We start from the raw sequence: 13733 nt of genomic DNA, 5'->3' as shown, positions 1-13733 counted from the left end.
AGTCCTCCCCCAAGTCTGCCCAGGAACAGGCCAGGCTGTTCTTGTTTACGACCCCCGTCCCAGGAGGGCAGTGATTGCTCATCCCCACATGTGATGTGAGAGGCCAGTCTTGCAGGCTGGGAGGAAACTCAAGCCCTGCCAGCCGCGCTGGCACCGGAATGCTCAGCTGGTCCCCTCCTGGGGCTCATGTGACTGGGGTCCAGCTATAAATATCAGAGGGGCCTCAGACCAAGAGAGAATTCAGGCACCAAGAGAAGAAGGCCAAGAGGCTCCGGGCAGGTGTTTTGTGACAAAGGCAAAATCCCAGGCCTGCTTAGAGCGAGGCAGGAAAAGGAGGCAGCCAGGTGGGCCCCACACCTCCCGACAGTATGGATTACAAATCAGGCCTGATCCAGGATGGGAACCCCCTGGAGAACTTGGAGAAGCAGCTGATCTGTCCCATCTGCCTGGAAATGTTTACCAAGCCGGTGGTCATCTTGCCGTGTCAGCACAACCTCTGCCGGAAGTGCGCCAATGACATCTTCCAGGTCGGTGCTGGGCATGGCCTGGTCCTGGGGGCTCCGGGGGCTGCTCAGCTTTCCTGGGATGAAGGCGCTTCTCTTTTAGCCCAAGACCCTTCTAAACTGGGGCCGGTTCTTCCCCCACAAAGGCCTCTGGTCTGGGCTGAGGGGGGCTGGGCAGCGGCTCTGGCTGCCTAGTTCCTTTTCTATGACGCATGCTTCCCCTCCCCACCCTGTGGCAGCTCTGCCACTGGCCACCTCTGCCCTGGGCTCCGCAGTTGACTCTTCAATCAGGAGTCAAATGCCTCAAGTGATAAGTCGGGCAGGCAGGGGGAGAGGAGAGAGAAACCAGACCCCTGGGGCTGGAGCCAGCTCCCTGGTGGCAGGGGGCCCAGAGCTTTAGCAGGAGGGAGGGTGGGAGGCACTGGGCAGTGGGGCACCTCCCCATTCGAGGCTGTTGCCTTAACTATAGGGCCAGAGGGGCTTCATCTGCTAAGAAAGACATGAGAGTAGATGTCCTGCCTGGGAAGCAGGACTCAAGGTTTCCCAGACTCGCTTTACAAAATGTTCTCTCACTATTTTATCTTTAAAGTAGCAGCCCTAGTTGCTGGCTCTAATTATAGCACCCATTTGTCGGATGGGCAAACTGAGGCTTGAAGGGATAAGGTTACTTGCCCAGAGTCACTCAGAGAACAACTGTGACTTGAACTCCAGGTCTGTTGATTGCTTAGTGCTTCTCAGGTGCTCCCTGTGTTAGTGAGCTGCCTCTCATCTCAAGACGGGGGGGGGGGGGGGGGGGGGGCGCTCAGGTCATGTGGTTTGACAAGCATGGTTGGGGTAAGCAGGAAGGAAGATAAATAGAGATTAGAAAGGGCAGGGGCTGAGGAGGGAGCCCAGGCCTCACCTCTGCCCTTGACGCCCACAGGCCGCAAATCCCTACTGGACCAACCGGGGCAGCTCGATGTCCATGTCTGGAGGCCGTTTCCGCTGCCCCTCCTGCCGCCATGAGGTGATCATGGACCGTCACGGAGTGTACGGCCTGCAGAGGAATCTGCTGGTGGAGAACATCATTGACATCTACAAGCAGGAGTGCTCAAGGTCAGTCCTCCTGGCTGCTGGGAGCCCATCCTCCCTCCTCAGCCGTCCTGCGCCCAGCTCTCCCAGGCTCCTTCCTCCTTCAGCTGCTTGGGATCCCTCCCCTCGCTGGATGAGCCCCACTAGCCAGTCCAGAGAGCCATGCCCCTCTTCCTCAGGCAGGGACAGGGGCTCACTCTATCCCCCACCCCTGATTCTCTGTGTCACTCAGCGACTGAAAGACACTGAGATAGGAACCAGAGGAAAGACAAGATGTGACAGGGACAGAGAAGCACTGGGGGCAGCTAAGTGGCCCAGATAAGCCGAGAAAGTGCCCAGTGAGAACAGAGCCAGTTTCTCGACAGTGATAGCAACAGCTAAGGGGGGCCTAGTACCGACCGGGCACTGGGAGTGCTTTCTCCTGCTGCTTCACCACAACCCTGTAAATCAGGCGTGGTTATCAGCCCCACTTCACAGATAAGGAAGCTGAAGCTCAAAGAGGTAAAATCAGTTGCTCAAGGTTGCCCCGTTGGGAAGTGGAAGAGCTGGGAGTGGGCCCTGTCAATGGAGCCCCACGTCTCCCTGATTGTAGAAGAGCAGCTCTGTCTCGGGCAGGATTTGTGAGTGGCAGAGGCTGTGCAGTGCTAGGCCTCACTGGAGAGAGATGCAGCTGCCAGGGAGATCTTTACAAATCAGGACGTCCTGACAAGACTTAAAGGTTGCTGACATCACAGTTCTTATGGTCCCAAACTGTCACCCAAGTGCCAGCCTGTAGGCTGTGTTCTGCCCAAGGAAAGGTGACAGACCAGTCCTAGCGAGAAAAAGCCCAGGCCTGGGAACTGTGTTTGCTAGTCTGACTCTTACTAACACATTGTAGGATCCTGCATAAATTTTTGAGCCTTCATTTCCCCAGCTTGCAGAGGGGACAGTAAGATTTGTTTTTGTGACCGTATAGGATTTTAATGGGGAATGTTAAAAAATATCAAATATTTATTGAGCACCTGCTGTGCTAAGTATTTTCCACGAGTTATCCTTATTTAATTCTCACAGTAATCCTATAAGACATTCTTCCCCTCATTTTACAACTATAAGGCTCAGAGAGGGCCAGAGGGTTGCCCAAGGCCACTCAGCTTGCAGGTGGAGTCTGACTGACTCCAGGATGAACACTTCTGACTGCTATTGCCCCTCGTGTTGCTAGGATTCAACACTACAAAAATGCAAATATATTTTTGATCATTCTAATCATAATACAATCAACATTGCACCGGAATATTAGCCCACCCAGTGTCTACCTATGAAGACCATATTGTGTTTGAACCTTCGAGGCCTTTCTGCAGAGTTGGATGACAATGATAGCTGCCCTTAGCGATGGTCTGCCCTGTGCCAGGCACTACACTGTCACTACAGACAGTGATTGCAGAAGCTCTGGGAGGAAAACCAAAGCTCAGACAGGTGAAAGCACTTGCCCAAGGTCACAGAATGAATAAGTGCAGAACAATCTGGATTCAAACCCGGATGCAGAAGCCTGGGCTGGGGGGTAGCCTGCTGTGTTAGGCGCTGGGAAATCAGAGGTAGGGTAGACATGGTGTTAACTAAATGAGTGTGTAGGCTAGCTAGGGAAGGTAAGACCTAGACTGCCCCCCCCCCCAGATGAATCTTAGATAGAAGGCAACCAATTTTCTGAGAGAACACAGATAACCTGCCAGAGCCCCTAACTGGAGAGAGACACAAAGGGAGAAAGACATTCTAAGGATGAGTGTTTGGGAAGAAAGAGAAGGAAGAGACTAGACCCTGGAAACAATCTCTGGACTAGAAGTCAAGGCTCGTGCTGGGCTGCTGGACAGTCCTGAGGAGGCTGCCCGTGCACTAGCCGTGTGACTTGGGGCACACACACTGCTTCCTCCTCTGAGCCTCGGGGCACCCTCCTGGCACGCTTGCTGATTTATCCTTTCTACCTGTATTAACTTACCACCTCCTCTGTGGGAGGCACTGTACACTGCAGGTTCAGGAGTGAAGGGAATGGGCAAGTTTCCCTGCTCCGATGGAGGTTACAGTCTGGTGGATTAAATATAGACTTCAATGAGGCCATGAGTATAAATTGCTTCACTTAGAGCCCAGCCTGCAGGAACCGAGAGTTGTGGTGACTATAATTAGAGCAAATGAACTTGAGCAGCCCCATGCCCTGACTTGCTGGGTGACCTTGGGCAAGTCAATGCACCTTTCTGGGGCCCAGCTTTTTCTTCTTGAAAATGTCTCCAAATCTGACTCCGGGATTCTACCACCCTTCCCATGTCCAGGCCAACTCCATCACCAGAGTTTGAGTCCTAGTATTGCGGTGTCATTGACTTCCCTGGTACTGGTTCCCCAGAGGATAAAGAAAAGAATTAGGACATCCAACCACTGAGAACTTGCGTCATAGACCTGGGGTTGGGGGGCACTGTGACTGGGGCTGGGTGAGGAGACCCCACCTTGTGACTTGTGACTCTTCCACTTCAGTAGGCCCCTGCAGGAGGGCAGGCACCCCATGTGCAAGGAGCATGAAGACGAGAAAATCAACATCTACTGCCTCACATGTGAGATGCCCACATGCTCCATGTGCAAGGTGTTTGGGGCCCACAAGGCCTGCGAGGTGGCCCCACTGCAGAGTGTCTTCCAAGGACAAAAGGTACTGGCCCAAGCCACATCCTCCCACAGCCTTTGGGCACAGCCCGATGATTCAGGATTCGGATTTGATCCCTGGAGATCTGCTGAGCCAGTCTTTCAGTAATGGTCCCTCCAGAGGGACTTCCCAGGCTGCAGGGACAACAGTCCTTGCCTTCCTGAGGGAGGTGGCTGAGCTCATGGGTTATACTTAGAGCCACTTGAGAGCACCTGGGTGTGGCCACAGGGGAGAGGCCAGACCCCAGGGCCAGGCCACCAGGGGCCCTCTCAGGCCATGACTTCTACATCCCAGTGTGCTTTGGACCCCAGATACCTCTTCCTGTGCTGGTCACCTGTCTCCCCCTGGACCTCGGGGTGACCCGCTATCCTGTCTGTGCAGTGATCTGTGGCTTCTGTTTCCATACTCTTTCCTCCCCACTCCCACCCTTCTCTTGAGTTCTTAGAATTCCCAACGATTTCTTCTCTTCATCCCTTCTTTTTTAGAAACAAGCCCCTCCTCTACTAGTACCTTGCTGTGTATTTTGGGCAGCTCACTTCCCCTCTCTGTGCTGCATCTGTTAAACAAAAGGAACAGTATCTCTCTGATAGTCTCTGCTCTGGACCTCAGCTGTACCTCCTAAAGAGGGGCCAGACAGCCACTGGAGGCTCTTTTTAGCAGAGAGGGAAGTGAGGGTGCCATTTTGCTGCCAGCTCCCAAGAGGGCAGGCCCTGAGACTACTTCTGTCCTCTCCTCTCCTGATCCCCCACCCTCTCCTCCCATCTAGACTGAACTGAGTAACTGTATCTCCATGCTGGTGGCGGGGAACGACCGCATGCAGACCATCATCACTCAGCTGGAGGACTCCAGTCGAGTGACCAAGGTGAGGGAACAAAACAGCTCTGCCTGGGGGTTTGAAGCCTCCAGTGCAGCCTGATCTGTGGGATGAAGGCTCTCCCATGGGTTATGACTCAACGTTGGGGCCTGCAGCCTGGGGTGTACAAGCAGGGATGGTGGGGAGGGACGGACTGACTAATCCTTTCATCCCCTCATTCAGCAGGTGTTTCTTGAGCACAGCTGCGTGTCCGGCCCTGCCAAAGGCTCTGGGGATGGGGTGGTGAACAAAGGCAGACCCCCCCGCCCCAGCAAAAATTCCCAGTTTAAAAAAAAGCATAGGTGGTTTTTTAGACCGTTGTTCTCTATGTGCTGTAGACCAAGGCTTCAAACCTTGAAGTGCATACAAGTCACCCAGGGGTCTTGTTAAAATTCAAGTTCTGGTTTAAGATGTCTAAAATGAGGTTTGAAATTCTTGGGGTTGGCCCAAGTTGCTGGTCCATGGACCACACTTTGAGTAGCAGGACTGTAGAGGCAGAAGGAAACTTCTTTATTTCTGCAAAAGCACCCATGATTTTCTCTCTTGACTTGGGATGGATCCCCGGAGATGAGGTGGGGAAAGGCATCATCGTATTGCTGGCAGACAAAGAGGGTGTAAGAGGTAGGTTCAAAGGAAGGATGGGGACATTGTTAGCACCCTTGTGGGCTCCCAGACTGAGAGATGCTGTCAGAGCGCTGGTCTGATGAGATGCTATTATTGTATCCATTTTACAGATAGGGAACTAAGATGTAGCATCTGCGTTGAAGACAAGGGGACTTCATTAAGTTACTAGGGAAGGAGCTGCTTCTCCACCTCTTCTAGGACCAAATGATGCCGAGCTTCTTGAATCCAGTCTTGGTCCTAAAATGGGGGGAAGACTGTGACTTGGGGATACACAGGAGGTTCAGAATATATGATTTCATCTGAAGCTAGAGTCTCTATTTTTTGAGGAAGGGAGTTGCTTTCTGCATGACACCAGACTCCAAACGAGTACTGAGTAGCTATGAAAACTTCGCAAGTGTTTTCTTCCTGCTAAGCCTTCGTTTTATCTTGTGTAAAATGAGGGTGTAGTAAGACCTCTTCCAGCTTTAGACTCCTTGTTCCTAGCATACCCATCCCAGAAAGGAAGTGTTGGGGATAGGGAGAAGCCCACAGGACGTGACTCCGAGATTTCTGTCCCCAGGAGAACAGTCACCAGGCGAAGGAACAGCTGAGCCGGCAGTTTGACGTGCTGTATGCCATCCTAGATGAGAAGAAGAGCGAGTTGCTACAGCAGATCACACGAGAGCAGGAGGAGAAACTCAGCTTCATTGAGGCTCTCACACAGCAGTACCGGGAGCAGCTGGACAAGTCCATTAAGCTGGTGGAGACAGCCATCCAGTCTCTGGACGAGCCTGGTGGAGCCATCTTCCTCTTGGTGAGCAGGACTAGGAAGGTGTGGGCAGAGTCCCTTCAACTCAATAGCTCTGAGTAAGGTTCAAGTCATGCTCCTCCTGTGACCACCCATATGCCCTTGGGCAAGTCATTTAAACCTCCCTGAGGCTCATTTTCCTCATCTGTAAAATGGGTATGAAACAATCCCTGCCTAAACCTATTAATTGAGCACCTAGTTTAGGTCAGCCACTGAGGTGCAGATACAGAGATGTATCTTGCCCTAGAAGAGCTAGTTGGGGGAGACAGAAAGGGATCAGCTATAAGATTCCACAGTTCAGTTCCTTAAAAACTTCCTAAGCACCTGCTGTAGGCCAGGCTTTGTGCCAGACATTAGATATAAAGAAGTGATGAGGATAAGATTCCCATCTTGGAGAGTCCAGGGTTTAAGGTGTTTAGATTGATATCCTTAAAATCTAAGCTTGCTGCCAGGACAATGGGAGGGGCCTAAAGTGATCACCAAGACCTGTGCCGACCATGGACAGAGGGAAAAGATCCAAGTTCTGTTCAGTTCAGGGTGGGGAGCAGGTCATAACTGGGCTAGGGAATGGCACCAAGGGCCCATCTGTAGCACCCAGTCACTGGCTTTGCTGATTTCCTGAGGCCACCCCGAATGCAATCCTAACCCTTTGCTCTCTCTCCCCCCCAGAATGCCAAGCAACTCATCAAAAGGTCAGTGTCTCCCCAGGGCCGTGACCGAGGCCCTAGCTCCTACCAGGGTCTCTGACTCTGTCCGGTGGGCCTCCTCCTTTACATGAGGGCTGCTGGGAGGGTCTCATCCCAGGCTGGCTTTCACGGCCTTTTTATCACCCCTGCTTTCTTGGACCAGTGCTTGCATGTGACTGGAGAGGAAGTAACCCCCTCCTCCAGGGGGAGCCTCTAGGTCAGCGGTTCTCAACCTGTGGGTCGCGACCCCTTTGGGGGTCAAACGACCCTTTCACAGGGGTCGCCTAAGACCATCGGAAAACACATATATAATTACATATTGTTTTTGTGATTGATCACTACGCTTTAATTATGTTCAATTTCTAACAATGAAAATACATCCTGCTTATCAGATATTTACATTACGGTTCATAACAGTAGCAAAATTACAGTTATGAAGTAGCAACAAAACTAACTTTATGGTTGGGGGTCACCACAACATGAGGAACTGTATTAAAGGGTCGCGGCATTAGGAAGGTTGAGAACCACTGCTCTAGGTGCAAGGCCTGGGTGGGGGCACAGGCATGAGGACTGGTGTGAATTGGAGCTAAACCACCGCTTCCCTGCACTAAGCCCTGGATATCTCTCCCCTCCCCCACCCCCACAGCATTGTGGAAGCTTCCAAGGGTTGCCAGCTGGGGAAGACAGAGCAGGGCTTTGAAAACATGGACTACTTTACTTTGGATTTAGAGCATATAGCGGACACCCTGAGGACCATCGACTTTGGGACAGGTAAAGGAGGTAGCGGTGCCACTTGTCTCTTTCCCTGCTCATCCCTGGAAACCTGCTTCCCTCCCACAGAGCCCCATGTGGAGGCAGATACACTAGCAAAGATGCCCGGATATCAGCCAACTTCTGGATTAGCCCAGTGCCGAGCACAGTGCTTGGTACATAATTGTTGCTCAATAAATTATCACTGTAGGGAGGTGTCTTGGGCTGTAGGAAGCACACAGCGTCTGGAGACAGGCAGACCCAAGTTTGAATCTGGGGCTGCCATTGGTTATCTGTGTAATCTCTGGTGAACTCCCTCCCACCTCTCTGAGCTTCATTTTTCTAACTTTAAAAATTAAGAGTGGGCCTGCTCATAATGACTACCTCAGGGTGCTGTTGCAGCAACTGAGATACTGACACAGAAGAGTTTGTAGAACATAGACACACACTAATTAGTGCCTAAAGCTAGTCTGAGCTTCAGCTTTTTCATGCTACCATCTATGATACTCAGGTACCTTAATTTATCTATGCCATATCCTCATTTCTGTTTATAGTTACTCTTCCACAGAGTACCTATAATAATTGTAACAATGTAACCACAACAGTAATAAGAGGAAAATAATAAGGGAAAATGAGGAAACCCCATGAAGAGCAAAGATGTAAATAATTTGCTCAAGGTCACGGTTGAAAGGTAGCTGTTGAGCAACGGAGAAAGAGAGAGAGGGTAGCTCCAATTTTGCTGAATGTTGCGTTGTTCTGATAGGTGATGCTTCAAGGAACAGGACAGAGAAGGGGGTGCAGGGTTAGGAAAGAACCGTGCAAGGGCTGGCATGAGGAAGCTGGCTCGCCTGCAGGCTTGCGGAATCTGGTGTTACATCTCCTCTCAGAGCACCAGGTGTACCCCACTTGTGGGTGAGGACAAAATGCATTCCAAAGCTGAGATGCTGGCAGATTGGGTAGAGCGGTCACTGTAGGTCACCTGTCCCAGAGCCACCCTCCTGAAGCTCAGATATTCAAGAACGGGTCCGACTATACCAGCAGCAGGGCATTGCGAAGACCTGCGCTGCCTTCCGTAATCTCCCTCCGCCTTCGTGTCCTCGGAGGAAAATGGGGAGAGAACCGCACCGACAGCCACAGTACAATTCATTAGGCGCTTTCTATGTCCCAGGCCCTAAGCCCATGGCATAAATTCTGTCATTTAATACAACTTCAGGAGGTAGTTTCTGTTGTCATCTCCATTTTGTAGTTGAGAAAATAAAGCCAAGGGACGATGAGGGGTTTCCTGGAGGCCAGCTAGTTAGTAGCCCATGTGGATGCCACCAAGGGCCACCTGGTGAGGCTTCTATGAGATGATGCATGTCCACATAGTAGGTCCTCAGCAAATGCGGCTCTGAGGAGTGAATGTGAGAACAGCGGCCCAACTCCCTGGATTATGCCGAGATTCCTGGCAGGTGGCTGGAAATTTGGCTGCTGTTTTGGAGGCATTCACTCTTTCAGGCCTCTTCCTAGACACTCCGGACAAATGCTCTGACTCTGGTGACCCCCACAAGGCCACAAAGGACTGAGGAAAGCAGCTCTGGAGAGGGGGTGGACAATGGGCATGTTCCTTGTTAGCAGAGCTTGAAGGTGATATCTCAGGGTGGGAAAGTGAGGACACAGGTTACAACTCGCTCACAGTCTGTCTGGGGTTCAGCTTCAGAGAGCCACGGAGCAGGTGGCCCAGAAGTGTCCTCGCCCCCTCCCCACCCATCTGTAGGCTGAGGAACAAGGAAAAGTGGACAGGGAGTGAGTGCTAGGCAAGCAGATTTCAAAGGCTGGGCAAATTCCTTCTTGACAAGGACTCTGATTGCTGAGAATCAAAGCGTTCTTGTCATGTCTCCACAGGTGATGTTATCTGTCTAACTGGGAGGTATGCAGAAGTACAGTGTGCCTATCAAAGTCCCCTCTGGTCACAGGCAGATCAGGTGATAGAAGCAGCTGCAGCTAGTGGAACAAAGGAGCCTCCTGAACCTCTCCCCACCTTGGGCTGATGGAAGGGGAGGGAGGAGAAAGGAGGAAACCCACCTCGGCACAGCTTAGGTTGGGCAAGCCCATTACCTCCTGGGCCACTTGAAGTCATTGCATGGCCTGTTGACTCTAACTGAGCGTCAGAAGGGATTGGGATCTGTGTTGTCCCCAACCTGGTTCCCCTTTGAGCAGCAGCTCTGAGAAACCAGCCTATCCTAACACTATTGTTCTTTGTCACACACAGATGAGGAAGAGGAGGAGTTCACTGAAGAAGAACATCAGGAAGAGGAAGAGTCCACAGAGGGGAAGGAAGAAGGTAAGAAACCCATCTACCTCCATTCATTCATTCATTCATTCAAAAGCATGAGCTGCTGACTGTGCAAAGTGCTGTGTTGGACATTGGGGACAATGCCAATATGTGCTGACGGTCCTAATATGTGTAAACTTTTGAAATGTAAAGTCCTGCTCCCTTTGCCCTTAGAGAAAAAATAAAACCCAAACTATTCATAATAAGAAGCTCCCATTTTTATCCTAAATGACCAGTATCTATATGGAAATAACACAGCATAACAGACGTGAAAGACAGAGTCCTCAAGAGCCAAGCTCCATCCACTGAGGTGTTTTGTTTGGCCAACACAATGTTTAAAATTTTTTTAAATCAGTTGCCAACATTTAAAAAATTAGGAGATTTTTAAAAGGATTTTTTAAAAGGAGACTTCAACTAAGAATCTGGATTTTCACCTTCTTGTAAAAATTTTGAAAAAGCTAACAATGTTGGCTTGTCCATCTCTCTGGTCCCAGAGACTTGGCACTGGCCAGTGGCTGTCCCCCCTGCATGAGACATACCCTTGCCAGCTTGCCCAGACCCACCACTGTCAGCCTTCCTGCTCTCCTCATTTTTGTCATCTGCTGGCCCCTGTAGGGCATCTGAGTTTGCCAACCTGGCACACTATAGCACAGCTTTATCACAGACTGGCAGTATGACCTTGGGCAGTTCACATTCTGAGTCTTGGGCTACCCCATCTATCCATGGGGGCATAATAGTACTTACTGACTCCAAAAGATTATAATGGAGAGTACATTAGAGAATCTTTTAACAGTGTCTGGTACATAGGAAGGACGTGTTTGCTAATTAGCATATGTTTGCTAATATTGTTTTAAAAGCCAAGTTATTATTGGAACTAAATTCCAATCCAGTTGAGAAATACAAAGGAGTTTTTTGGAGTTCTGTATTGGGAGTGCAATCCAATTTTGTTTTGGCAACTAAATTCTACTTTGGTTTAAAAGGGAAGAAGCCAGGCAAGAATTGGAGTTTAATCATATGGTCACTACGGTTTCGTAAGCCCTGGATCCCCTTGAGTCCCTGTCTCATTTTGTGTTTCTTTGTCTTTTTCTTTCAGGACACCAGTAAGGAGATGGATGAGGAAGAGACCCTCTAGATGCAGAGAGACTGGGGAGGGTGGGGATGGGCCCAGCTGCCTTGGTGACCGGCCCAGGGTGGGAGGGGTCGGGGCCCCTGGAGGGGCCAAGGGGAGGTGTGTCTTCTCTCTGCTCAGAGAGCAAGGACTAGGAGTAGGACCCCCACTGTTATGTCCAGCAGTCACTGAAGCAGAATTGAAAATGTGCTTGAAACAACCACACAGGACACTTTTCTACATTGGTGCAAAATAAGAGTATTTTGTACATTTTTAAAATGTGATTTTTGTATATACTTGTATATGTATGCCAATTTGGTGCTTTTTGTAAAGGAACTTTTGTATGATAATGCCTGGTCATTGTGTGACTGGCGATTATTAGAGGGGAAGGAAGCCAGGCTGATACAGCTGCCCACTCCTTTCCCTGGCTGGGAGGGCTGGGCAGCACTCACAGACCTGGAAGGGATAATGTACTGTACTTCAGCACCTATCCCTGACGTAGGGGATGGAAACTGAGCTTGTGTTATATGTTGTTTTAATAAATGCACAGCACTGTCTTCCTGTTGTTACTGAAGGAGTTGGGGTTTCACTCAGCCTTTTTTTCTGGAGAGTTCGGAGTGGATGGACAGAAGCCTGACAGAAAGTATGTGGCAGGCAGGAGACAGCAATGGCAAGGCTGGACTTCTGTCCCACCAAAGAAGAGCTTTTTACATCAGCATTCCCAATGAGAGCTCCATAAAAAACTGACCCTGAGATGATCCTCAAGGAACAGGTTTATTGCCCTGTTCTCTGGCTCTGGAAGACAGAACCAGAGGCAAAGCTTAAATGTTTTAGCCTAAATAATCCCCGTTGGCAGCCAAGGTGAGAGAAAGTGGAAGGAAGGCAGGAAAGGAGAGAAGCACATAGAAAGTGTCGCATGACTGAGCTGGCCACAGCTTCACCAGAGACTGGGCTGTTTGCTCAGTCATGTGAGATGTTCCTAGCAGGTCATAAAGACCAGAAGGAAGAAGGTAGAATTTTCTGTCTGCTGGCTCCTTTCCTTTCCTGTCTCAGGATTGAGGTTTATCTCCCAGAGTGCTAATTCCCTTACACTTCCAGGTTGCCTCACTTGGCCCCTCTAGGCAGCTAGGGGAGTTAAGCTAGATGGCACATCATCAGTTGACTCTGTGCATGGTTGGAGGAATAGAACCTCTGCGGTCCAGTGGGTTGGGCATGGGTGCTGGAGCTGCACAATGGATGCTCTGCTGGAGTCCACATTTACTCCAGGGAAGGCCAAGGTAGCCACCAGTGCTCCGGGATGAGGTGCTGACCACGGCCAAAGTAGCACCAACGCTTTCCATGAACAAGGGGCCGAGGGGCTGGGAGAGAGATGAAACTGAGTGAATCGGGCACAGTGAGTGAATTGGGTCAGAGACACCTTGGACTTATAAATTTGATGAACACTGCAGAGTCTGCCTCACCTTTTTGACATTCAGAACATAGTAGCAAGTTAAGGGCTCTGAGTAGTCCTGCTATAAAGAAGGCTATTTGACTTTAAGCAATGACTGGCCCATCACATTTATGGTATTTGGAATATTACCTGATCTTTAAGGCTCTTTGGTGGATTGAATATTTAATCCAACATTTCCCAATTTATTCATTTATGTGACATCCTCTAGAACTAGTGTTCTGTGGAACTCACATTTATTTAGTTATTTACTTATTTAGAGGATGTTTATTAAAGCTGGGGACAGAGAAACAAGGAAGGACCTAGGATACTAGGTGAGAAAATGAGCTTAGGCTGGGCTTCTTTGACTCACTAAGTTAGAGAACATAGGAGATCCAAGATGGTGGAGGAGTAGTGGAAGCTACACTAACCTCCTCCCAGGACCAATCTGGAATTACAACTTTATTTTTAAAGTATATTTTATTGACTATGTTGTTACAATAGTTCTAATTTCTTTTCCCCTTGGCTCCCCTCTGCCCAGTACCTGCCTTCCCTCCAGCGATCCCACCCCCCTTAGTTCATGTCCATGGGTCGTGCATGTAAGTTCTTTGGCTTCACCCTTTCCTATATTATTCTTAACTTCCCCCTATTTTGTACCAACCAATTATGCTTCTTAATCCCTGCACCATTTCCCCATTTCTCCCCCTTCCCCCTCCCAGCTGATAACCCTCCAAATGATCCCCATACCTATGATTCTGTTCCTATTCTGGTTTGCTTACTTGGATTTTGTTTTTATTTTCAGATTCAGTTGTTGATAATTGTGAGTTTGTTATCATTTTAGTGTTCATAGTTTTGATCTTCTTTTTCTTAACTAAGTTCCTTTGACATTTCATATAATAATGGCTTGGTGATGATGAACTCCTTTAGCTTTATCTTGCCTGGGAAGCACTTT

At 49.7% G+C, this 13733-nt stretch overlaps 1 protein-coding gene across 3 annotated transcripts; it reads left to right on the top strand.

Annotated features, from left to right (window-relative positions):
• Window positions 1-223: 223 nt before the first annotated feature.
• TRIM63 (tripartite motif containing 63) lies at window positions 224-11929 on the top strand. 3 transcript variants are annotated; one of them, XM_090268835.1, is made up of 9 exons: window positions 224-527; window positions 1426-1598; window positions 4071-4239; window positions 5000-5095; window positions 6270-6503; window positions 7167-7189; window positions 7830-7954; window positions 10185-10256; window positions 11341-11929. In XM_090268835.1, exons 1-9 carry the CDS (start codon window positions 369-371, stop codon window positions 11349-11351), a joined length of 1062 nt encoding a protein of 353 aa, XP_090124961.1. In that variant the 5' UTR covers window positions 224-368; the 3' UTR covers window positions 11352-11929. The 3 variants fall into 3 exon arrangements, with proteins under 3 accessions (XP_090124961.1, XP_090124960.1, XP_090124962.1); XM_090268834.1 differs by having other exon boundaries at window positions 7830-7963; XM_090268836.1 differs by lacking the exon at window positions 224-527 and adding an exon at window positions 1002-1214 and having other exon boundaries at window positions 7830-7963.
• The last annotated feature ends 1804 nt before the right edge of the window (window positions 11930-13733 follow it).

This window comes from Furipterus horrens, unplaced genomic scaffold (genome assembly GCF_987537825.1).
Source record: "Furipterus horrens unplaced genomic scaffold, mFurHor1.1.pri manual_scaffold_3, whole genome shotgun sequence".
Taxonomy (NCBI): domain Eukaryota; kingdom Metazoa; phylum Chordata; class Mammalia; order Chiroptera; family Furipteridae; genus Furipterus; species Furipterus horrens.
Note: the sequence above shows the minus strand (reverse complement) of the source record. Positions and strands in the feature narration are given on the sequence as shown.